Source organism: Phymastichus coffea, unplaced genomic scaffold, assembly GCF_024137745.1.
Source record: "Phymastichus coffea isolate CEN01 unplaced genomic scaffold, Cenicafe_Pcof_1.1 PCOF00190, whole genome shotgun sequence".
Classification (NCBI taxonomy): domain Eukaryota; kingdom Metazoa; phylum Arthropoda; class Insecta; order Hymenoptera; family Eulophidae; genus Phymastichus; species Phymastichus coffea.
The window spans coordinates 29,991-54,020 of NW_026707001.1; the positions used below are offsets into that span (position 1 = coordinate 29,991).

Consider the following 24,030-nt stretch of genomic DNA (forward strand, 5'->3'; position numbering starts at 1 on the left):
TCCTACGGGACGTGGATTTTTGGACCGCTCTGGTATTTCTATATAGCTTGCGTTGTCAGTGTCTCCTGAGCATGCAGCTCTTTTTGCCTATCGACGTATAGAATTGTAAGATGAATCGCAAACATCACATGCTAATACCTGCAATTAATGAAAGATAATTCGAACAATCTACCAAATGCAACTCAGAAAATTTTGTTAGATCGTCAATAGTAATAAACTTTGGTAGTCATGTATCAAATGATATGGTTACATGGCATTGTTATATACTTGCTGGCGAATCTTGGGTTACTCTTCCGAATTTGGTGGACTCGAGATTGTTCAGGTAAGCTGATTCATAATACGCAGCGTGCGGATAACTGTGCACGGTTTTATTATACACACAAATTGTTGTGCAGTGTAACATAGCGAAAGAATGGATACTGATTCGTACCATGTTATTGTACACAATAATTTATGTGTATAATAAAACCGTATACAATTGTTCGCACGCATAATACGCATTTCTTTATAAGTACCTCGTATCTGTTATCATAACGAGAGTAATTAGTTTTAATGGTAAAAGAATCAGATTTTTTTATGTTAAAACTGTAGTACATCGAAATTTATTTACTGCCACTGATTCTTGTATCTTGAACAATATTATTTAAACATATTTCATATTATAACATAATTGTAGTTTAGTTGAAATCCGACGGAATTTTTATGCGAATAAAAATATTGAAATGTTATGAGAAACTTCTAATAAATTTTCTATGTATTTAGAATTCATGAATTACATACGTGAATGTAATTGAGTATAAAAATCTATTTCTTTTACAGGACTCAGTGCCAAAAGTCAATATCTCTTTGCTGTGGCTCTTACACTACAATATGCAGATCATGTGTTTCTCGAATCGACCGCTTTGCTGGGATTCGAAATCGTAAAAATAGTCTTCGTGGCGTTATCCTACGCCATTGTAGTGTCAATTCTGTGTTTCTTTAAGGGGACGTACGAAAAAAGATATGACACTACCAGGTAACATTGACAAATGCAATTATTACTTTGAAAAAGACATTGATGTGTTTGTTTATGGCGCAGAATTTCCACGATAGTGTTACCCATGGTAATATGGGCTCTTTGGATCAAGCAGGATAACTATTGTGAAACGATGAAGAACTTGGGAATGATGCTTGGAATAGTGGCTATGGTGCCGCAGTTCCACTTCATCAGTGAATCGATGCGCATTCACACTTATATCATTATTTATATCGTGGCGATGGCCATTTCTTGCTCCCTCTCCCTTGCCCACAGTATTGTAAATTTTGTGGATTACAGGCCGCATTACATGTACGAATACGTTGTTAGGGTGGCTGATGTCGCGTCCTTAATTGTATATTGCGACTTTTTCTTGAGGATTCTACCCTGGTTGATGTATCGCCGCGATAAAGCACGAATGCAGGCCACTTCTAATACCACAACAACTGATAGCAGAACTCCACAGCCAGTCTAGTTTATACGCTCGATCATATGGCTAACTGAATATTTTCATTGAAAATTATGACGACAATAAAATAAAAACACAGGTCTGATTTTGCGTTACCAAGAGAGGCTCAAGACTTATTTGCTCCTAGATTCAAGCTTTCATTTTTAAATTAACGACAATCTAGAAACTCTTGGACACGTTGTACTGAGATATGGAAGCTCTTGAACTCGCTTTTTACATATCATTTTCACGCTTTTAACTACAGGTGAATGAATTAGATTTACCACGTGTGGCCAGAAGTAATCTTGACATTCTTATCGTGAATTAGAAAATAAAATTGAATGGGTATGTAGAAAGTCGTGTAAAATATGCTGACATAAGTTTTATTTTTTTTAATTAGGTAAAACATATTTTTATAAATAATTTACTTAGAATAAATTTGTCACTGACGAAAGTGATTACACATTATTTATATTCATCGAGATCATACGTAAATAAAAAATTATTTTAAACGTTATTTTGGCTTATTGATTGAAACCACCGACACATTGTGTTTTTATTGCATTTTCATATTTCATTTTTTAATAAAATTGATCCAATTATCCAATATAAAGTTTGATGTTTTCAATATGGCTATTCTAACAGTTTAGGTTTCTGTTTGACTAATATTGTTGTAAAATACACACTTAACATGGTTTCTTTTTTTCAGTTCATTTTTGAATAATTTATTTATATCCAAATATTTTGATAAATTATTATGACACATTATTCTCTGAAAAATCATAATTTTTCAACGTTTGTTGAAATCTTGGAGAAAGATCTTTTTATATTGAAACTACGAAAAAACAATCGGTTAAATATTTTTACTATTTTAATTCTTACCATTTTACCATTCAATTTTAGTGTTAAATTGAGATGTTAATTCTCTAAGACAAGCCATTTTGGTTGAAGTCAAAACAAAATTTTTGCTCTTATATGTCATACACATCATGGTTTTTAATTCTAACAAAATGAACATCTGAGACAAACGCTCGTTGTCGGGAATTGGCAAACGTCGTCATATCGGAATGATATAACAGATTCAGATGAAGCCCGTAGTGCAAATTATTTGCAAAGGCGATTAATGCATTCATGTGGCTGATTATTTACACGACCTAACAATTTTTGGATTGAACATTAAAATTTGGATAAACTAAAATGTTTCGATATATTCGATATACAGCTTACAAGTTATGGTTTGCAAAGAAGACTTTTATAATGAATTTTCTAATGAATAGTATACTACCTTGCAATTAATATTACTACTTAATAATAATTTTTATAAGAATAAGAAATCTTCGTTTACTTAAATCGTATGTGACTGTAGCGTGCAGCTTCTCTGATATTATTATGCACATATAAATGTATACTTTATCCCGCACATTAATTCATGATCCGCAAAGTTCAAAATTTAAAAACACCCAGATAGTGTGTAACAATTAGATAGTTTTTAGATAGTTGTGGCTCTCTGACTGAAAGCAATATGCCAATATTTTTGAAAATTTGCGATTGTATTATTATAAAAAAAGTAAAAGAGTTTTATATAGATAAATTTACTACTGATTTTTATAATAATATCTTATAATGACACATTGTTGTATCATATTATTTTTGTATAATCACATAAAGTATGAAATAAATTATTATATAAAATAATAAGAAAACTATATTTATTTCCCGTCTTCTCACTAACGTATCTACTTTACGATAATGACTGTAATTATTTTTGTATAAAACTAAAATGAACTTTTTTTTACAAGAATGTATATACTTGAGTAGTAATAGCTATTTTTAATATTTATTGATAAATGAACAAACAATATTTGTTAGTGAAATATTAAGATAGCATGGAAATTGATTTTAGAATTTTCATTGAAAATACAGAATTGGTTCCTACAAACAGCAATGACCTATATACATCAACTCTTACATAGTATAGTAATGTGCGTATATGAATTGCATTGGGGGCTCTTTGGGCCCATTCTACATATGCATTCGAAACAGTCAATCACGATTTGCTTAGTGCTATATACTCTTATAATGGAGTGAATCAATAAGTTGTACGTTTTGTAAATCTTCGTTCATACATAAATATTATTATAACCATATTTACAAAGATATGTCTCAAGATGTAAAAAATTTTTGTGATAATGTAGATAATACAAAATTACTGAACGGTCTTTAATTTAATATTTTATCTATAAAATACTTAGAGGAAAATAATAATGTATTAATAGCTCTATCAACAAAATTAAATTAGAATAAAAATATAAGTGTACCTATGTTACCGACTGATTTTTCAGGTGCATAGTGAGAAAAAATATTTGTTCTTTGACGGATGGTTATAATAATATTTTGATTGGATAGAAAAACTGCGCGTAATTTTTGTTAACAATTGAGCAAGTTTATGTATGTAAAAATTGTATTTAAAAGCTATGCAGATACAATTATCGACAATCTGTGGGTCAACAACTTTAGCAATCCTTTTATTAATGAAAACGAAATTGCGTAGGATTAATAATCAGTTTTCCTATCCTTACTAATGACGCATAGTTTTGCTATAATATTTTTGGAACAATTACTATCGATTTACAGCTGAGTTCCTTCATCCGAGTTATACGCCCATTGCATTGACTAACGTATGGTACACTTCTCGCAATGTTTATTAAGGACATGAGAACAAATTCATATTCTTAAGAAAAAAATAAAAGTACATTTTCAAAATTTCTTTTTCGTGTAACTTTATCAAAATTGCATCAATTAAACTGAAACTTTTCTCGGGTGATAGGTAATATTCTAGACTATCAATTAAACTTGTAAAATGTATACTTGAAAGGCATAAGCGTGAAAAAAATAATTAATTTTATTCTACGGAGCCCGGAATAACCATCATACCGTATAAAGTGCCGGGGCCTGCTATAACTTCGTGTTTACTCGTATGCGTTCCGCTATCGCATTAATTGATAATAGTTGATAAGCACGTGTCGATGCAAAGTGTAACATATCAATGATTTCAGTGTTTGTCTCGAGTAATATTATAAATGTAAGTATTTTAGTTAAATCTTACAAAGATCTTATAATTGTATTAAAATTTTAAATCGTATTATTTTCACCCCTCAATTTTCAGTGTTGAAATTATTGTTAATTTTCCATAGGAAGTCATTTTGCTTGTATGGTCAAACATGAACTGTGCTCCTCTAACGTGCCTCAGTGATATTGTAATCTATTGTTTAAGAGCGCAACGGCAACTCAAATCCAAATGAGTTTTCCTCAGCTCACCCAGCTCACCAGAGAGAGCGCTGCGCGCACTTTTGCCGGTGACGCGTTTTTTTTTTGACTATAAACTGCTGCGACCAAGCAAGCGTATAGTTGTGTACTACAAGTCCGTCTCGACAGGTCTTAAAATTGTTAAGTTTTTGTTAATCCTCAAGTGTATTAACAATTAAATCTAGCAATCATGCTTGACAAAATATATTGGGTCGGTAGTTACTTACATTTGCTGGCAATGATTGCCTTGCTAGTGAAAATTTGGGCTACTCAAGATTGCACTGGTGAGTTTTCCAGTTAGATATATATTTACCTGTAGGGTCATATGCACGTATATGTACATTAGTACAAATCTCTAAAATATCTAGAATACCAACTATAGAGCAGTGAATGTTTTGAGTATTTATCTTTTAACGTACAAATCGGGGAAGATATGGCGTCCCGGTAGGATCCCACGTGGATATTCCCAACTAGGGCGTGTTTCGGAAAGTTGGCTATATTAGTCAACGTTGCTATGACAACAATGTCTTTTCTGTAGTTGGTATAATCACTTAATTTATTTTTTTGAAAACATTTTCGTATGTTAATGATTTGTACAATATATAAGTGTTCGGGTATATACATATGATAATCTTACAGAAATTATGATGTCTGATGTGTATTCCGAAAAAGTTCATGCTTTGTTTAAATAGCTGTTAATTTATCAAGCGAATTGCACGTCAACAAGTTGCGATCAATGCCCATAATTGTATTTTTGTTTTACAAATTTTCGACATTGAAACAACTAAAACAATACTTATATCCTATTTTATTCATCTTGACATCTTTAAATGACATTTTTCAATAAAAGTGATTTTTTTATTCTATAATAACAGTAATGGTATATTGCTTCTGTTGGTTATAAAAACGTATTGTTCTAACATTGCTAATAATCAAGCGTTTAACGCAAAAGTATGTACATATAGCGGTGTAGACATTTCAATTTCTTTTTTATTTTTAATCGACTCCAAAATAGATGTGCTTTTTATACAACTGCATATAATCAGAACGTGATAATTATACTGAAGGCGAAGCATTTATATTCGTTTCGCATTACTAAAGTGTCTTTCGATTTGCATTACAGGCATAAGCATCAAATCTCAATTCCTGTACGCTGTGGTATTTACGACGAGATATCTGGACGTGTTCACGACTTTCATATCTAGAGAGAATACCTTCTTCAAGATTATTTACATCCTGCTAACTTATGTCACTTTATTCTCGATGACCTTTTTATTCTGGAAAACTTACGAGAAGAAGTATGACATAGCTAGGTCAGTAGCTACTACAAACTAGTTTTTTAACACTATTTGCTTGTGAGATTTTGTCGCTCGTGGAATCTACGTATTCTTCTCAGTAACATTTCTGGCGTAAGAAGCTGAATCATATTTCTTGACAGCTCTCGCGTTTGAATCTTCAAACAAATTTAATCAACAACCCACACAAACTGAAATATGTTAACGCGAGAAAAAAACTTGCAGATTGGAGATACTGATGATCCCGTGCATCGTGATAGCCCTGCTAGTGAATTACGAGTTCAGCTATTTGGAAATATTGTGGACTTTCAGCATATATCTGGAAGCAGTTGCGATGGTGCCGCAATTTCATTTCGTTCACAGGTCCAAGCGCATCCACAAGCACATTATCTGCTACATCGCCGCGATATGTATCTACAAGGCGCTTTATATCGCGCACTGGGCCTATCAGTATTTTTACCAGAGCCACCACTACGACAAGCTCAGTTTAAGCGCTGGCATGGTGCAGTTAGTTTTGTATTGCGACTTTTTTCGGTGCATTTTGCCGTTGCTGTTCAACGGCAAAATGCACGACGTTCAACCGACTGTGGCAACCATCGAGGTCAACGTAGAGAACGGCATCCCAAAGACGGGCCATCTTACCAATAACGTAAGCACAATTGTGCTCACACCAACATTTCTGACTGGAGTCGACAATGACAAGGTAGGTTGCTTTCTTTAACTTTTCATGATGATTATTTCTCGTTGTACCGACCTTACAATGGAGTCAGATGTATATTTTACGTAATACGAAAGTACTCGATCGTATGAATTATTAGGACTCTGCTCTTATCGCGCTTATTTAATATTTTGACAATTTATAAAAGATCACGGAGTTAAATGCACAGTTCACGTTACGATGTAATGAATATCTCCACCATGATCATCATAAAATAATTTAATATATGTTTTGTTGCAGAAAAATCTCCTAACTACAGAAAAGACTGTTGAGAAATATTGATCGTCTAAGTATATGATTCACAATAGTACATTAGTTAACTAATGCAGGAAAGTAGATTTTTGTCTTTTTATCAGAACTTAGTTCTTAAACATGTCATGTACAGTATTTTTTAAAACAACGTGTACAAAGCGCGAATTTAAACGCACGTTTTTCACTGAGCGTGTGGCAAAGTAACGTTTCGTACAATGTGCTGAAAACATATCTTTCGTGATATGGATCTTTATGGCGATTCAGTGTATTACAATTCTAGAATCACAATAATATTCTTTTAGCTTTGCCAAAACTACACGTGTAGTAGTCTTATGTGAGAGCTCATGATAAGGCAGACTAATAATTATAAAGTTTAATTAGATATGAGTTTTCTCTGTAAATAACATCATACTATTTTCGTACTCAATTATTAATTTTTAACGATATTACATGTGCTTTTATATTCTTATATTGTATGCACGTATTTTCTGTACAAGCCGGATTCCATCGATGAAAATGTTTACAACTCTCCATGTATATTTTTGATAAAAATAAATTATTTTCAAAGCAAATCGGTCGATCTTATATTGTTAGTATGACTAATGACATTCATATACGTTATACAACAACAACCGATAGACCACACAATTGAAGCAGAATTTATTACATCTCCGTGTGCGAAGGCTTTCGGTAAACGCGATAATGATTGTGATACGTCAACACAAAGGCGAAACCAATTGGTATCTTACTAGGGCAATAACGATCCATTGCTAAAAAACCATTCAGTGGGAATTACGAAACTGGTGGGATATCACATCTGATCGACAACGCATGCGCGTATTCCGCCACTATAAACGGCATTTTAAAAGACCCGCTGTCGGAGTTTCTGTCATCATCGTTCAGAAGTTGATGTGTTACCATTGGCTTTGATGTATTTCATTGACTTCAAGAGTAAAACAAAGGCTCGTTAAATAGCTTGTTAGAGTTTTGACGATTTGTGCTTGTTGAGAATCATGAAGGACTTTCAAAATATCGGTGTAGTGCTGCAGCTTGCGGCTATGCTCATACTTCTCATCAAGATCGTTTTTACGCGCAACTGCTCTGGTAAGTAAGTATTATACAGTGCGTTGACATGCCAAACTTGATTAAAGACTAGTAACGATGCAGAAAACCTAGGAACGTGGCGTTCAAGTGCATGCAATTCAGTATTTGGACTCAAAAGGCTTTTGTTGTCGAAAACTAACAAATCTTAGATGATAGCATATGAAATTTTGGTAGATCTGTAGTGACAATAAGGTGCACGATCACGATAAGGCATTATTTGCCCTGGAAATACAGATAAGATAGCGCTCGATACTTATCTCGCGCAGAGAATGAATTTCTTGACGAGTTAGAGTCGTAGGCGTAAATTGGCAGACAAGAGCAAGGAAAGGAGCGATTGATCAAAGTAACAGGCTTATCATAATTCTATGAATCGATTGCGCATGTTCTTTGTCCAACAGGTCTAAGCGGTCGAACCCAAATACTTCATGCACTGGCGTTCAGCACGCGGTTTTTGGATCTGCCAGATGAATTGGAGGTGTCGATACTGTTTTTCGCACTGAAGATCGTCTACCTGTTGATTGCTTATATGACAGTGGCCGTGATATTCATCGCCTGCCGGAGAACTTATGAGCAAGAATACGACGCTTTCAGGTGAAAGACTCGCAGCGGCAATCGGCCAAGGCGGATTGTTTACGTAAATGATGTATGTTTAATTAGGATCGATTACCTGGTGGGAGCGTGCCTAACGGCGGCAATAATAACGAGTTACAAGCACCTCGATATCTTGTCGATCTTGTGGTACTTCAGTGTCTATCTGGAGACATTTGCCATCCTGCCGCAAATCTTCTTTACTAGGAACGCCGACTACGCGGGCAGCTCCCTCGTCTTCTACGTTGGTTTGCTCGCTTGTTATCGGCTCTTCGATGTGGTTCACTGGGGATACGGCATTTGGACTGCTTCTCTCGCCGATAGCCTCTTCGTCGTCGTCAATGGCACGCTGCAACTGCTCATTTATTGCGGATACTTTAGTTGGATGGTGCCGTTGTTTCAAACTCGTTACGACCATTTGAGAGACGCCAATGCTATGTCCGAGGTGACAAAAGTCTCGAGTGATGTCACGTCCAATGGCATCAAAAACACCGCTGAGTACTGACACTCTTGACTGATATTTTAGGGTGAGCGTGAGTGCTAATGTGTGATAGTTGTTACGATATATATATAGTGATTTCAAGTGAATCGGCAGCAAAATGAATTGACTCGAACAATTGGCAAGGACTTATAATTAATCGAAAACTGTCTGCAAAAGTCAAGCGATTTAACAAGAAACAGATTTTTATTTACGTTACTAATCAAAATACTATATAAAATATAAGATATATTATAATTACAGTATATCTTATCGCTTCGCGCATATCAACTTTAGAATAAACATGTTTGAAATCGATTCATTTGTAGGATCTTTTGTATCTCAAATAGTTATATTTTACTTAAAATGTATAGTTCAACCGAACGCCGTGGAAGTCAGTCGTAAAAATGAGAAGAAAAAAATGGAATGTCAAAAAGTCCGTGCGAAATGGCGCGAGCTCCGTTTCTTATTATTTATTATTATTATTATTTATGTAATCATTTATTATTTGTTTCTTTGCATAGGAATGAAAATATTTGCAATACTTGATTCCTGAGGGTATACGATAGAGCTCTAAAGATAAAAGTTGTAACGGTTCTTTTTACGAAATAGACAGTGATCGATCAATAGTAAGTTTTTAGCTTGTAAAAACCTTTCGGTACTTACATAGAAATCTATATAAAACTCATAGTTTTTTTATTATATTCGTTAATAAACATTCACTTTGTTTTATTTCATCAAAACAATTTCGTTTCACAGAATCGATGTACTTGTTATATTATTTGAGTGAAAAGGTGAGATATTCGCTTAATTCTACCACATCGTTTTCTTTTTCATAAAAGCTATTCCCATCATCAATTTTTTTTATCGAGCACGTAAGAAAGCAAGCGACAATTATAAAAGTTTTGAAAACACCAACACAATAGACCCAAAAAAAAAAAGACCGATCCTCAGGAGAAACTCATTTTCCAAGTAAGAAAAAAAATATCCACGAAAACCATTGATACTTAAACTTTCCGACCACGTTATCTAGTTACAGAGCCATCACGTACAGTCGTGTTGCTTGAGCCAATGAAAGTTTTGTCGGTAAACGAAACATCCCTCGTGAGGTATTTTTGTTATCCGAGGATTACGTATGTGTGCGAAAGTGGCCACCGAAAACTAGACGCGCTGGGAGACCCCCTGAGTGTTCATTTCTGATGAACGAATTATTTATTTAACTACGTCCGGAGAGAGAGAGGGAGAACGAGAGAGAGAGAGGGAGAGAGAAGCAGTAACGCGATTAAATAGTTGTGGTGAGGCAAGATGACGACAATGGAAGATCTACAACTCTCGTAAATAATACATTCAACTGTTCATACACGAGTATCATATTATGACAATTGAACCGAAGAGAAGCAAGGAAAGTAGGCTATGATGAATTTTGTATTACCTGAACAGAATCGATTTCAAATTAATCATACTCGATGAATTCGATGAGCAGTTACGTTCACAGCAGCACGACGAACAATTTGAATATTAGTTTTTCGATGTACGGAGCACGCTATTGTGTCTCCGATGTTTTTTCTCTTCCAAAAGTTATTAGCGTATATAGATAATAACGGCAAGTGTCTGCGTTTATAAATCCGTTTATGTATGCAAATTTGTAGCGCGTTCGCGTGTGGATGTAATTAGAGCTCGGGTTTCCGTTTCACGTACTCGAAGCGTTATTTTTGAACAATAAATATTGCATGTATAATTGCCGAGATTGGCGATGGCTCCCCGAGCGTTTAATAAAAAATGAACGTGTCGAACGTTACACTGCGAATTTGTGAGGCTCGCACGCGGGGCGGTGTCATACTAAAATCGCACATCGAACAGTTTTTGCAATAGATTTCATTGGCTTGTTATTGATATCCAATATATTTGCGGAATTCGAGCAGTTATTAAGTCATATATGGGGTATTCAATTGGTAAGGTTGTTTATACTCGTTATTTATAACTAATGTCTATGTATTCTAAAAAACATAAGTCGATTGTAGTGAGCAGAAGCATACCGTCATCATTAGGACTGACAAAATCGTGATTAAAAGACTTGTTGCTATACTGTCGGATTAATATGCGAGTAGCACCGAATGCAAGGCAACGTGTGTAATTTATTGCTTCACTGACTACATACCACTCTGTCGTGCGAGACGAAGGAATGGACCGCCGTCAATTGAGATTACGGTGTTGTATACGATAAGAATTATGTGTGCGCGCGCGCACACACACACATGCGCCCACGCGCGCACACATACACTACCAGTCGTTTCTATAAATAGCAGATAACTTGGTAGTCTCATCGTAATTTCTCACTCAAAGAGCGCGTCATACATTTTACTGTCGGACAATATGTCACCAAGTGAAACCATGGGAAAAAAAATGTTTTATCGTCCTTTAAACAACAGCCCATTAATACCCATTAATACTGGACTTGGCGTATTTGCGAAGCTTACAAGGACAGCGTCACGGAAAAGGACAACAGCAGACGCAGGAGCGAGAAGAAAAAAGCTGTTGCCCCACAGATAGGTCATACGTAGAGCTTGCTTTTCTCACGTTGAGAGCTTTCGCGTACGCGATTTCCTCACTCTCTTCCTATTTCCCCCACCCCACAATTTGCGCATAGCCGCCGAATTCAGCTTTATATAGCAGTTGCCAACGAAACGTCGAGGCAATCGAGTCGAGCTTTGTTCCTCTTGCTATAGCGTTATGGCAGATGAACCGGATGAACCTAGTATATCAGTGTTTTTATTGATGGGTGATATTGCAAGATTATTGGCTATGATTTCATTGCCAATTAATATCATTTTTACGAAGAATTGCGCTGGTAAGTGAGAAGCTTTTTCTTCTAATTTTGTGTTTGTCGTCAGATTTTTGCATACGTGTGAATTTGATACATAATTTTCAGCAAAATTCTCATTTACTTGTGATTTGATTCAAATTAAATATACTGTAGTGAATTTTATGTGTTGTTAATGATGTCATTTGTTATTGTTTTATTTTACTTTTATAAATTAATATTTTAACATCCATGAATATAATGCACTAAAATTTTTGAAAAACAGGGCTAATTGTTAAAAACATATGAAAGAGAGTATTTGAAAAGCTTTCGAAAGACTGAATGGAATGAAGTGTTGGAAAGAGATTCTTCAGATAAGTTATTATGAAAACATGTATACATTTTGGACGATTGCCTATTTTTTAATGATACTTTAAAAACCTGACTCTCTTTTCTAATCCAGTATAATACTCAAAACGATAAATTTACCATGATACGATAAATGACAAACAACAAAACATTTGTTATATTATCAATTTTAACCGTAGACTGAATGCCTGCGAAAAAACCAGTAACCAATATCCAATTATTTTACGTTTAGAGCTCTTTTTTTTACATTTCATGCTATTTGATCTTTACAAAGTTCAATCCTCTTGTTGGTGAAATCAATTTGTTCGGACTAGTATATATATATACTTAAATCAGAACTTGTATTTTTCCCAAATTGATATAATTTGATTGATCTTACTTTCTAATAGAGAATTAAAACAAATTATATTTTATTCATATGTTTAAGGTGATTAGTACGTAATTTATATATAAAAGATAGTTGGTTAGCTATTATTAATTAGAGTTAGTAAACAGTTTTATAAATCAATATTGTGATTCGTTTTTTATAGGTATTAGCGGGAAAACCCAACTGCTTTATGCTTTGATATTTACAACGCGATACATAAGTATAACGCTCAAAAATTTAACTCTCCAAATGATGCATGGACTCGTGTTTACTTGTACAACGTACTTGACAGTATTATTAATTTATTTTTTCCAAAAAAAGACTTACGAAAATAAAAATGATTTCTTCAGGTAACTATTGTACTGTAGATCAGTGTCATTTCAAAAGGATTGACGTAAAAACTCATTCTAAAATTTCACTTTCAGAATCGACCTTTTGATACTACCTTCAATCGCTTTAGCTATATACTATCCATACTGCAATTTTAAACAGATCTCTTACATACAATCCTTAGAAACATTCAGTATGATTTTGGAGGCTGTGGCAATAGTCCCACAAACGTTTTTCAATACTAAACAAAAAAAGATTCACAGCGTGGTGGCATACTACATTGCATTCATATCATTATCGGTGATTTTGTATATAGTTTACTACATTTCACCAGCAAGTGACAAAGAAAGTATCTTTCTAGTCAGCAATACCGTTCAGTTCATGTTTTGTTGTGATTATTTTATGAAAAATATGCTATGTTTTCGGTCAATACAAACTTTTGAATTCAACGATCAAGAAACAAGCGATGCCATTGCTATGAACGTGAACCATTCATAAAAAAGTAGGAGATATGTGATTACATATTCAAAAAATATTTCTCATAAAATGCATTTATACATGTAAATTATTATTATTAATTTACGAGTGATGTTTACCGCGCTTCGCGTGCTCATCTTTTTCATTTTTTATTGCGCGAATATAGATTAAAACTTTTATTGGTGAAATTGAAAATTCAACACTTCCATATGCATTACATATTTCCTTGATTTGATATGAGATATAGCCGATAATATTATTTATTGTTAAATAAATGTGCATTACAATTGATAATCATGATTTAAAAATATGTTATCGATGAAGTTTTCAGTATTTTTTATCATCTGTATTGAAAAATTATTGTTCAAAAGTTTGATAAATACGATAAAAAATGTAATATAAGTTCTAAAAACATTATACATACCAAGGACCCTTTCGAGATGTCCGCCTCTAATTTCCATGTAACTGTAATATGCTATAGGACATAAAAAAAAATAAGAGACACGTATTTTTTCTTATTGGCGGAAAAGCCTTTTTAAGGGGTGAAAACAACCTTTAAAAATCACCTCTGAAAATAAACTTCTCTTAATATCTCTAAAAAAATGGAATATTAATATATTTACAACGCTAAATTGTTTGTACCCTATAGGGTTGTAACCCCTGATTTTTTTAAGTAATAGTACATTACGATACAAGTGCGGGAAAATAGATTCTCGTCTCGTGTAGCGTTTACGCCCGAGCGAAGCAAGGGTGGAAAGGTACACGAGACGAGAAACTCTTTCCCGAACATGTGCCGTACCATATTTTTTGATACGACGTGTAAAAAATGCGATTTTTAACGCAAGTTTTTTGCCGAGCGTGCGGAAAAAACGCACTTTCCGCATGGAGTGTTGAAAAAATATAACTTTTTTACAATTTTTCGAGTACCAGCTTTTTGAAAATGCTTAAATTAAATTAAAAAATACATTTTTGTAAAGAAAGTGGAATATTTTAGTAGAGGTAATTCGGGAATTTTATCCAAAAATCGATTTATGGTGATTGCCCACCCCTATATTTACTAAAATTCAATGTTAATAAGAAAAATATTCCTTTGTGGAGTAGCTATAAAATTTAAAGATAAACGAGGTTAATATGTATGTTTTAAAGTGTGGCAACGATAAAATGGCAGTTCTATGGCGATTATTTGTACCCAAAAGTGTTGAAATTTTTACACTTTCAAAGTTTTTCTTTTTGTGTTAAATTCCTGTGATAATTACTCTTACTCATAAGTTAAGTGCAAAGAGATATTCTGAAAAAGAAAAACAAAGTCTATGGTAGGTATTTAGTAATTGTGTTATGTTTATGTTTTCATTGCGTTAATTGTAATATTTGGTAACAATGAGAATCAATCAAATGAATATCATTAATCTTATACTAACAAAATTCCAAGTTATGAATATAAACGAAACTCCTGTTAACCATGTAGAATTAGAATTGAAAGAACACATTGAAAAAATTCTTTTGAATGCTATGGATAACTTTAACGAAGTGAAAACTCTAAAAGATAATCAAATTTGAAGAATTTAAAAATTGTGAAGTGATGGCCGTTAAAGATAATATACGGTACGACCAGCCTACTGATTCTAATGAATGTACCGCGGATGATGAAAAATTAAGTTAAGAATACAAAAAGAAAGCAGTTGAATACTGGAGATCTGCAAAGATGGAAAATTTACGCATTGATACTGTTAGACAGAAATATAAAAAAAATATCATTTGAACGACAATTATGTTGTTGGGCAAATCAGATTAATAAAGACGGTACGTATATGGAAAAACTAAATGTAATTTCTGAATTTGTATTTAAAAAAATTAGAGATTCTACAAAAGTGGGCAATATTATTTACGATACTGATCTTCGCAAATGGGCATGGCAAGCCAAAAATAATATAGGTTTTCACGACGTACGATTTAAAGCTTCATATTTTTGGCTATATAAATTTAAGAAAGAACATAAAATAGTGAACAAGAAAAATAAATAAATTTATTACAAGAAAAACTTTGTGATGAGTCAAGGTTAAAAGATGAAGCGGACAAATTTGTAGATAAAACATGAAATTACATCCGTTAGTATGGAGAAGATAATATCTATAACTCTGATCAAAGTGGATTTGATTTATAAATTTATTCTAAATAAATATTAACATAGAAAGGAACAAAAATAGTTGAGTGTATTGTTCAATAAATTTTTGCAACAACCCACAGCTATACGCTGTAGCTGACAATAATGCTGCAGGAAAATTACTTTTGCCCCGTTTTTTTTTAATTATGAAGGAAACAAAGGATGAATTTAGACCGATAATGCTAAAAAATTTATTTAAACCACCAAATGTTTACATGATTGCAATTGACTAAAGATACGTGTAGTCTACAAATACTGATTTTATAAGTTCTTTTTAAATATGCATTATATTTACAGAATATTTCAAAACGTGGATAAAAGAAGTCATTTATTCTAATGTGGGTAGTGAAAGTGTATTTCTATTCTTGGAGTGGACATTTTCCAGAAGCTGTTCGAGAACCTACTATTATATATATTTTATTTCCAGAAATGTATAACATTAAGTTTTTTACATTACCCCCTCATACAATATCCCCATACATACAAAAACTTACAGAAATTTTTACACAAATTACAAAAATTATAAAATAACAAAAATTACAGAAATTTCAAAAATTCTCACAATCAACTGTCTTTACCTAGATATGTCAATGTTTTTTAAGTACAGTTGGTTTAAAGGTGAATATATAGACAAAAAACCTATCCATTTTGAAAACCCTGTTGAATTTGGATTTACATAAGCAGATCAAGCTTTATGTGAGGCACCTAGATGTACAAATGTTGCTATTATTAAATGTTCATGATGTCGAAAATATTTATGCCTTAAACATAATTTCGAAGAATTTCATTATCGTATAAACTATGTTCCTTAACGAATAATATTACACAACATGCTGAATTGTTTTACAATTAAAGTTGTATAATTAGTATACCTGCTTAAACTTGCATGAGCAAAAGAAGACTATTTTATAAATTACCTTTTAATTATTTTAGTTTGTATTGATAAATAATCATTTTATGAACTAGTAATCGTTGAAATAAATTACGCTTTTTCTTTCTGAAATTGTTACTGTTTTTCATAACTCATTGGGTCACCTTGTATATTTTGTTTTCTTTAGAGTTAATTTTATCATACAGCTTAAACTTTCTGTATTACGTGTGAAAAAAATGCAGATAAAATATTTTTATTTTCAATTGTTTTGGATTGATTTCGCATTAGTATATTGTAATTTTTTTTAAATAATATAAAAATTTCGAAAAAATGTATGACTTGCAATCTCTTAATTCACCAATAATTTTCATGAGACAGTCTGTATGTGAAAAAAAAATTAGTATTACAATTATATGAATATTCAAATTAATTTTTATAATATTCATAAAAACAAATTTCCTGAGTAAAATTGTAAAAGTTGTTTTCATATCCTAAAATAATATAAACCTTGTTTATCTTTAAATCGCATGGCTACTCCACGAGTAAATATATTTTTTTTATTAACATGGAAATTTTGTGAATATAAGGGTAGGGAGCCCCATTAAATCGATTTTTTGATAAATATTCAAAACACCATGACTTAAATATTCCATTTTATTTACAAAAATGTATATTTTAATTTAATTTAAGCTATTTCAAAAATCTGATACTCAAAAAATTGTTATAAAAGTAATATTTTTACTTAAAAAAATTAGAGGTTACAACCCTTTAGGGTACAAAAAATTGTCATACAAGTCCCATTTCATAACAAACAATTTGGCGTTGGAATTATAACAATATTCCATTTGTTTAGAGATATTAAGAAAAGTTTATTTTCAGGGGTGATTTTTAAGGGTTGTTTTAACCCCCTAAAAATGTTTCTCCGTCGATAAAAAATACGTATCTCTTATTTTTTTTATGTTCTACAACATATTACATTAACATACAATCGGAGGTGGACACTTCACAAGGGTTCCTTATAAGTTATAATCATATACATCCTTCACGATGTAAATAACATACTTCGGTATAAATGTTCATGGTTGTAATTGGTGCATTTTTAAATAAATTTTCTAATATTTTACATATTTTAATAAAGCCTTAATAAATAGTCTATCGATGTGTATTTTTTATTATTGCCTACTTTGCTTAATTAAAGCGAAACTTTCACATAAAGCAAAATAGAATTAATTTTTATATCGCGGTATCAAACAATTCTTTTTTAAGGTTATAGTAACGATTAAATCAATCAATTCACATAAAATACACTTTGTCATCACCATATATATAATAAAACTTTTTTTAGCGTAATTATTAATTTTAATTTCTTTATTCTATCGCTAAGTATATAGTTTATACATTTTATATTGAATTAATATTGGTTTTGTAAATGCGATATAGCTAACAGCGAAATTACAAAGTATTAAAGATTAGGTGAAAAAAATATTTTCAAAAATAACTAAAAATTAGATTGTAATAATAACTGAGACGAGGTGTTGAATATAAAGTTTTGATATGTTTACATTTTTATTGAACTCTTGAGAATTTTGAAAAGTCGTAGTTATCATTATCTTATAATGGCTCCCTTTTTAGTTTGGAACTTCCGAAGGAAAATGTTCTCTATCTTTTAATTTACTGATGTATAATACTTGTACCATTGTGTCTTTATTATTAAAATATATTGAGAAGCAAAGAATGGAAGTGTTCAGAAAACAAAATTTTCGATCAAAGGAAACATGTTTTGCAGAATGCAATACAAATATTTGAAATATTATAGAAATAGCTTTATCTCATCATTTTTAATGCTATTATTTGTTGAAAAGAAGGAAATTGATCATTATCCTTTCAGGTTTAAAAATATGGTCAACTATCTTAAAGAATAGAATCAAAATCTATATAACCTCATCATAAGTTTGAATTTTGAAAGTTAGTAAAGTTCTAGAAATGTCAAAAATTTTTTATTTTTTGACTTTTACCAAGACAATTACCAGGAGTTCAAAAGTATTTGACAAATACTCTGAATCTGAATTAAATCTGAATTTTGAATATTTCTTTTGAAATTGTTCTATATTATAATTAATAATTTATTTCTTGCGATTCAAATGATTACAGATTTCAAAATCGAATCAGCATATTCATAATAATACTTAAAAGTATGGAATCCAACATTGTAGATCAAGTTTTCAACAATGAATACTTCAAAATAAATAAAAAAATACTGATTTTATGCGGATTGTGGCCGTATTCATCTAAACTTGGAAACATAGTTAAACGATTGTTTATAGTAATGGTATTAAGCGGTGTTTCATTTCCTCATGTAAGTTGAGCTGCTAATAAAAAAAAAATTGGTGGATTTCCTTAATATATATTTATCTAAACGCTACTAAACCTTCATAGTTGAGAAACCAAGAGCTTCAAACTTAAGAAAAAGATAATTTTGATGTTACAACAGAAAATTAAAGATGTACTTCAATAATAGTTTATATCTCTTTATATCGAAAATAGTTTTATCTAAAATATTAGAAAATTTCACTTTATTTTTAAATAGCTTGCAAACCCCCTAAACACAGTCGACAAACAGTAGTTGTTGAGGCACAATATATAGAGCCTAATACCCTTTTCAGATTAATGCAATAAGAATGTGGTGCGGTAAAGACTTAGGTTTATGTGCTGAAAATATTGCAGCAACCGTATACAGTGCAGGAGTTTTAACTAAGTACTCAGTTGTGATTTTGAAAGAAAAGAAGGTAATAATCTCATTCTATTCATAATTTTTAAATGATTATAGTGATTAATTAAATATATTTGTTCCTCATTAAAGATGGCCAAAGTCTATAATTTACTTACATCAACTTGGTCGTGGATTGTAGATTCGACAGAAAAACAGATCATGTTTGAGAATGCCAAAATAGCAAAGTTAAAGACCATTGGCTATGCCGGTTAGTGTTAGTTCTATGTAAACTTACAACTTCTATAAATTGTTTTCATTTACAAATGCTATATTTACATTGACGTTGCACAAATATTTTTACTATGCATTATAAATAAGCACTCCTTTATTAAATACTTACTCATAAACCTGAACATTAAAATATTTCTATGCATTAAAAAAAATACAATTTTCAGGATACTTAGCTATAGCTGCAATAGCTTTTACTCAGACGGGAATGATTCCTACAATTTTAGATATTACTATACCGCTAAATGAATCTCGACCAAAGATACAAGTTGTGCATGCGGAATACATTGTTGATCAAGACGAATATTTTTTTGAAATCTATTGTATTTATTGTGTTGTGGGAGTAGTTAGTTCTATGGTACTTGTGAGTATCGATACCGTATACACTGTTGTGGTTCATCAAAATCTTGCTGTTTTTGGTATTATTAAGTAAGTATACTTTGTTTCGGGACAAGCATTACTCTGATAAAAGAATATTTAAGATCTTAAGTGTTCATAATCAATCAATTTTGTAGGTATCGATTACACTTAGCAACGGAAAATCCCAAACAGGGACTTCCAAAAGAGCATGATTTTGCATACAATACAATCATTTCAGCGATTCGTTTACATCAAAAAGCAATCGAGTTAAGTACAAAGTTTTATGTTATTATTTTTTGATTCTACTCTCTTACCATGATATAGATTTTTAGGAACCTAACCCACTGTCTGCAGAATGTTATTATTTTCCTCATAATCTAAATAACATGAGTGGTATCATATTTCGAAATATCCGCGTGTTGCTATTTTTGGTGATAATTGTCTAATAAAATTAAAGTTGACACGGAAGATTAATCGCCATGTCTGAATAAATTTGTCGTTGGTAAGAATACGCTGATAGTTCGTTTGTGCAACATTAGATATTTTTATTCACAGAATTCATGCGGCTTTCATGAGATTACAATTTTTGACGGAAACCTTTAACGAAATTATATGCATATTTTTAAACATAAACTGAATTTCAGGTTCAATAATTTAATGGAAAACACGTTTGAAATATTATCTTTGTGCTTGATCATTATTTGCGTGCTATTTTTAAGCTTTGGCGCAATAACAGTGAGCATATTTCTAAACTGAGTTCTAATATTATGTATTATTTAAATTATAAAATACGTAATTCTTGTACATTAAGATTTTGGAAAATTCGGACAACATAATAGACTTGACACGAATGAGCATGCTTGAATTTGGTGTAGTTATTCATCTATTATATTTGAGCTGGCCAGGCCAATTAATTATATCTGAAAGCAGCGATCTTTTTGTGCAGATGTATGTCTATATTATCATTAACTAAGATTTGATATCAATGAAAGATTATCAAAATTTTCAGATATACAAATAAATGGTATAATATATCGCCTAGAGCAAAAGTGTTACTTCAAATTATGATGTTACGTTGCATTAAACCATCTAGCTTGACTGCTGCTGGACTTTACGTCATGAATTTCGAGAATTACGCAGCAGTAATGCATTTGACCATTCATAGTTGATGTTGCAGGTTCTCGTTTTTACTACACCTTTCTTTGCAGATAATCAAGAGTACTATGTCATATATCACAGTTCTGGCTTCATTCAGAGACTAATTTCATGCTTTGACATTTATCGTTAAAGGCCCGTTCACTAAAACATTATCCAATTTTGACATCGAAGGATCAGAAACGTATAGTAATAAAAGTTGAAAAAATATATATTTGTAAACAATGAAATCTCAACTATTCAAATATGTAATATAAAATCACAATTTTGACAATTTTTTTCCATTTCAAATTTTTTACAAAGTTATAATTTATAGAAATACAACAAAATTATATTTATACTTAATAATGTTTGTCTATTAGACGAGTCTAAAACAATTTTTTTTATTTTTCTAGTCATTCAAGTATACTTTTGATGAGTTAATTTACACAGTAATTTGAACAATACACTTATCTTTATTTTAGCAAACGTTCAATACAGACATAACGTAAAATATAAATATTCTACTTGCAGTTGTATTTCTCTTATTTCGGTAAGCAGATAATGTAGAAAAAAATTATTATGAAGTAACAATAATGCAAATCTTACATTCCAAATGAACTCTAATATTTTTAGAGGTAACAAATAAGTATTTAATAATTAACATTGATTCATAGCGCCGATCTATTGACTTTGCAATTTTTTAAATGGTTCTTTTGAGAGCAGTTTTATGGCGATAAGCTGACTAAGAGAACGGTTTCATCGGCGAAGCTAATTATTCGTGTAATTTATCGTTCGTGACAGACGAAGCAGGAAGCCTCAATGCGTAGTACACTTTCAGTGTGCACTTGATTTTCGCGAAGGCACTATGTCTCAAACGATCATCTGTAGTTGATGTTTCGATTATTTTGTACAGCTACTGTAATTTATATATAGTCATATTAGCGACGATATATGATATGCAAATAGGTAATTTGACGTGTCTATATCATACGATTGTCGAAAAAAAATCCCATCAAAATAATGGATTTTGTGATGCGAATGGCATTCAGCACTCAACTCATCGGAGATTACTTTCTTTTGATGGGTGAAATCACACTTCTCTTGAATATACAGAAAAAAAGAAATTGCACAGGTAAAAATGAGCGATAATTTTTCAAAATCCATAATCTTTTATGCTTTGTGATAATAATAGTTTCAGTGATTGACATAATTCATGGCCTTCGGAAACTGCATATATATTTTTGTGAAGTTATTGTTTGTTAATTCGAAAGTTTCTTTTTACCTATATATTTGAATTTGTAGGTATCAGTCTAAAAACCCAAATGATACTCGCGATTATCTTTACCATTAGATACATCGACGTGTGGTTGAAGTATTTGGAAACATATGGAAAGTACACAAATCCAACCCTTACCACTATCATACTCTACAATGTAATCAAAGTGGCTCACATTTTTCTCATTTATTGGACTATCCTAATAGTATTATTGTACTTTAATAACCATGATGATCGAAAATTCGATACGTTCAGGTGAACTGCAAACTACGTACTATATTTTCCATGAAAATAACGGTCAACGATTGTTTTATTTTCAATTGCAGAATCGAGATATTAATAACTGTATGTGTCGTCTTAACGTTCTTGGTGAATCACGATCTCCGACTGATGAAGATAATAAGGACATTTCATTTCTGTCTGGAAGCTGTGGCTACACTTCCACAGACTTATCTCATTTCGAAAGCAAGATACATGGACACGGTGTTAATCTATTACTTTGGTTTTCTGAGCCTGTACAAATTGTCGCATACGATTTACTGGGTATTCTCGTTAGTGTACCTGCGTCATCACATCGAAAATATCGCTCTGTTTGCTGGTATGGTTCAGTTGATCGTTTACTCGAAATTTTTCATAAACAACGTTCTTTCATGCAAGTGTAAATCTAGAAGTATTTATCAGCAGGACGACAAATTGACAAGAGTAAAAGTTGTGCCAACGAAAAATCAACTAGGTCACTATAAAATAAATGCAAGCAACGTTTCAGCTCTTGAGTTTGAGTTTTAGTCAAAACACGGTGGTTTGCTTCAAGCACCACACACAGAAAGCAATCTAGCATGCGTTGCTTTGCAAATCTATGGTTGGCTTGTATTCACCAGCATACAGGCCCCGCAAAAACCTTTAGTCGGCTCAATACCTGTCTGTCAATGTCTATCTTTCGGGCATTCGTCACGGCATTCTTTGAAAAAAGCCACCTTCCGCAAGAAAGCGACGGATGCTCCGCGTCTCAGCACCAAACCTCTTAAAAGTCGAGCTGAGGCAATTGTCTTGGCTTACTTACACACACCCACTTCCTTTCGGCGAGATACCAGCTCATTTATGTTTGCCGATAAAATCCGTGCTAGAGTCGTTACATCGGCGCCATATCGCGCACGTAATGCACTGGCATCTTGCACGAAAAATTGAAGAGATCCAGCCTTGGCAAGCTTTGGCACGCAAATATGACATCGCCGAAACGCGCTAGGCACACGTGCGAATGTAACGGACGCTCGGCGACGACGCAATACGAGCCCACGCGCGACCGGCGATCGCGGCGATCGAGTTGAATCAGATGCGCAACATGCTGTCATAGAGATGTTAGATTATATTTGATTCTTTAAAAAGTATTCAACTTCTACAAAAAATCGATTATTATAGCGATTCTTTTCAAACTCGATTCCCTTTTGTCGGGAATCGATTATCGATGTAATTTGATGACGGTAAATATCAGATTAAGTTCTAATATTAGGGAGTCAATCGATACATATTGCATTAGTTCTTGGACGATGTGAACTATACAATTGTACAATTATAATTATGTAAAATGATTGAATATTAAAAATAAAAATCATATTAATTATATGTAAAATATATTATATATTTTCAATTAAATCAATCTCTTCGTTATTAATGATTTCCAAT

The 24,030-nt window shown here is 32.2% G+C and overlaps 5 protein-coding genes across 9 annotated transcripts; all 5 read left to right on the forward strand.

Moving 5' to 3' along the window:
• Positions 1-88: 88 nt before the first annotated feature.
• LOC131673672 (ER lumen protein-retaining receptor 1-like) lies at positions 89-1,899 on the forward strand. The gene is made up of 3 exons (XM_058951851.1): positions 89-322; positions 820-1,015; positions 1,079-1,899. Exons 1-3 carry the CDS (start codon positions 229-231, stop codon positions 1,488-1,490), a joined length of 702 nt encoding a protein of 233 aa, XP_058807834.1. The 5' UTR covers positions 89-228; the 3' UTR covers positions 1,491-1,899.
• A 2,930-nt stretch (positions 1,900-4,829) lies between these two features.
• On the forward strand, positions 4,830-7,595 carry LOC131673668 (ER lumen protein-retaining receptor-like). Its single transcript, XM_058951847.1, has 4 exons — positions 4,830-5,053; positions 5,893-6,082; positions 6,290-6,767; positions 7,023-7,595. The coding sequence occupies exons 1-4, from the start codon at positions 4,960-4,962 to the stop codon at positions 7,062-7,064; spliced, it is 804 nt and encodes a 267-aa protein (XP_058807830.1). The 5' UTR covers positions 4,830-4,959; the 3' UTR covers positions 7,065-7,595.
• Positions 7,596-7,849: 254 nt separating this feature from the next.
• Positions 7,850-9,827, forward strand: LOC131673667 (ER lumen protein-retaining receptor 3-like). The gene is made up of 3 exons (XM_058951846.1): positions 7,850-8,138; positions 8,537-8,729; positions 8,796-9,827. The coding sequence occupies exons 1-3, from the start codon at positions 8,048-8,050 to the stop codon at positions 9,229-9,231; spliced, it is 720 nt and encodes a 239-aa protein (XP_058807829.1). The 5' UTR covers positions 7,850-8,047; the 3' UTR covers positions 9,232-9,827.
• Positions 9,828-11,896: 2,069 nt separating this feature from the next.
• LOC131673663 (uncharacterized) lies at positions 11,897-21,624 on the forward strand. 3 transcript variants are annotated; one of them, XR_009302734.1, is made up of 11 exons: positions 11,897-12,052; positions 18,731-18,935; positions 19,243-19,365; positions 19,440-19,557; positions 19,745-20,006; positions 20,093-20,203; positions 20,582-20,672; positions 20,749-20,885; positions 20,947-21,079; positions 21,146-21,309; positions 21,606-21,624. XR_009302734.1 is itself a non-coding variant. In XM_058951838.1 (10 exons), the coding sequence occupies exons 2-10, from the start codon at positions 18,774-18,776 to the stop codon at positions 21,197-21,199; spliced, it is 1,191 nt and encodes a 396-aa protein (XP_058807821.1). In that variant the 5' UTR covers positions 11,897-12,052; positions 18,731-18,773; the 3' UTR covers positions 21,200-21,366. The 3 variants fall into 3 exon arrangements, 2 of the variants coding, with proteins under 2 accessions (XP_058807821.1, XP_058807822.1); XM_058951838.1 differs by lacking the exon at positions 21,606-21,624 and having other exon boundaries at positions 21,146-21,366; XM_058951839.1 differs by lacking the exons at positions 11,897-12,052; positions 21,606-21,624 and adding an exon at positions 19,016-19,082 and having other exon boundaries at positions 18,857-18,935; positions 21,146-21,366.
• Positions 21,622-23,897, forward strand: LOC131673664 (ER lumen protein-retaining receptor 2-like). Of its 3 annotated transcripts, none has more exons than XM_058951842.1 (4): positions 21,622-22,206; positions 22,377-22,605; positions 22,677-22,948; positions 23,032-23,897. In XM_058951842.1, exons 1-4 carry the CDS (start codon positions 22,095-22,097, stop codon positions 23,091-23,093), a joined length of 675 nt encoding a protein of 224 aa, XP_058807825.1. In that variant the 5' UTR covers positions 21,622-22,094; the 3' UTR covers positions 23,094-23,897. The 3 variants fall into 3 exon arrangements, with proteins under 3 accessions (XP_058807825.1, XP_058807824.1, XP_058807823.1); XM_058951841.1 differs by having other exon boundaries at positions 21,622-22,040; positions 22,124-22,206; positions 22,677-23,897; XM_058951840.1 differs by having other exon boundaries at positions 22,677-23,897.
• The last annotated feature ends 133 nt before the right edge of the window (positions 23,898-24,030 follow it).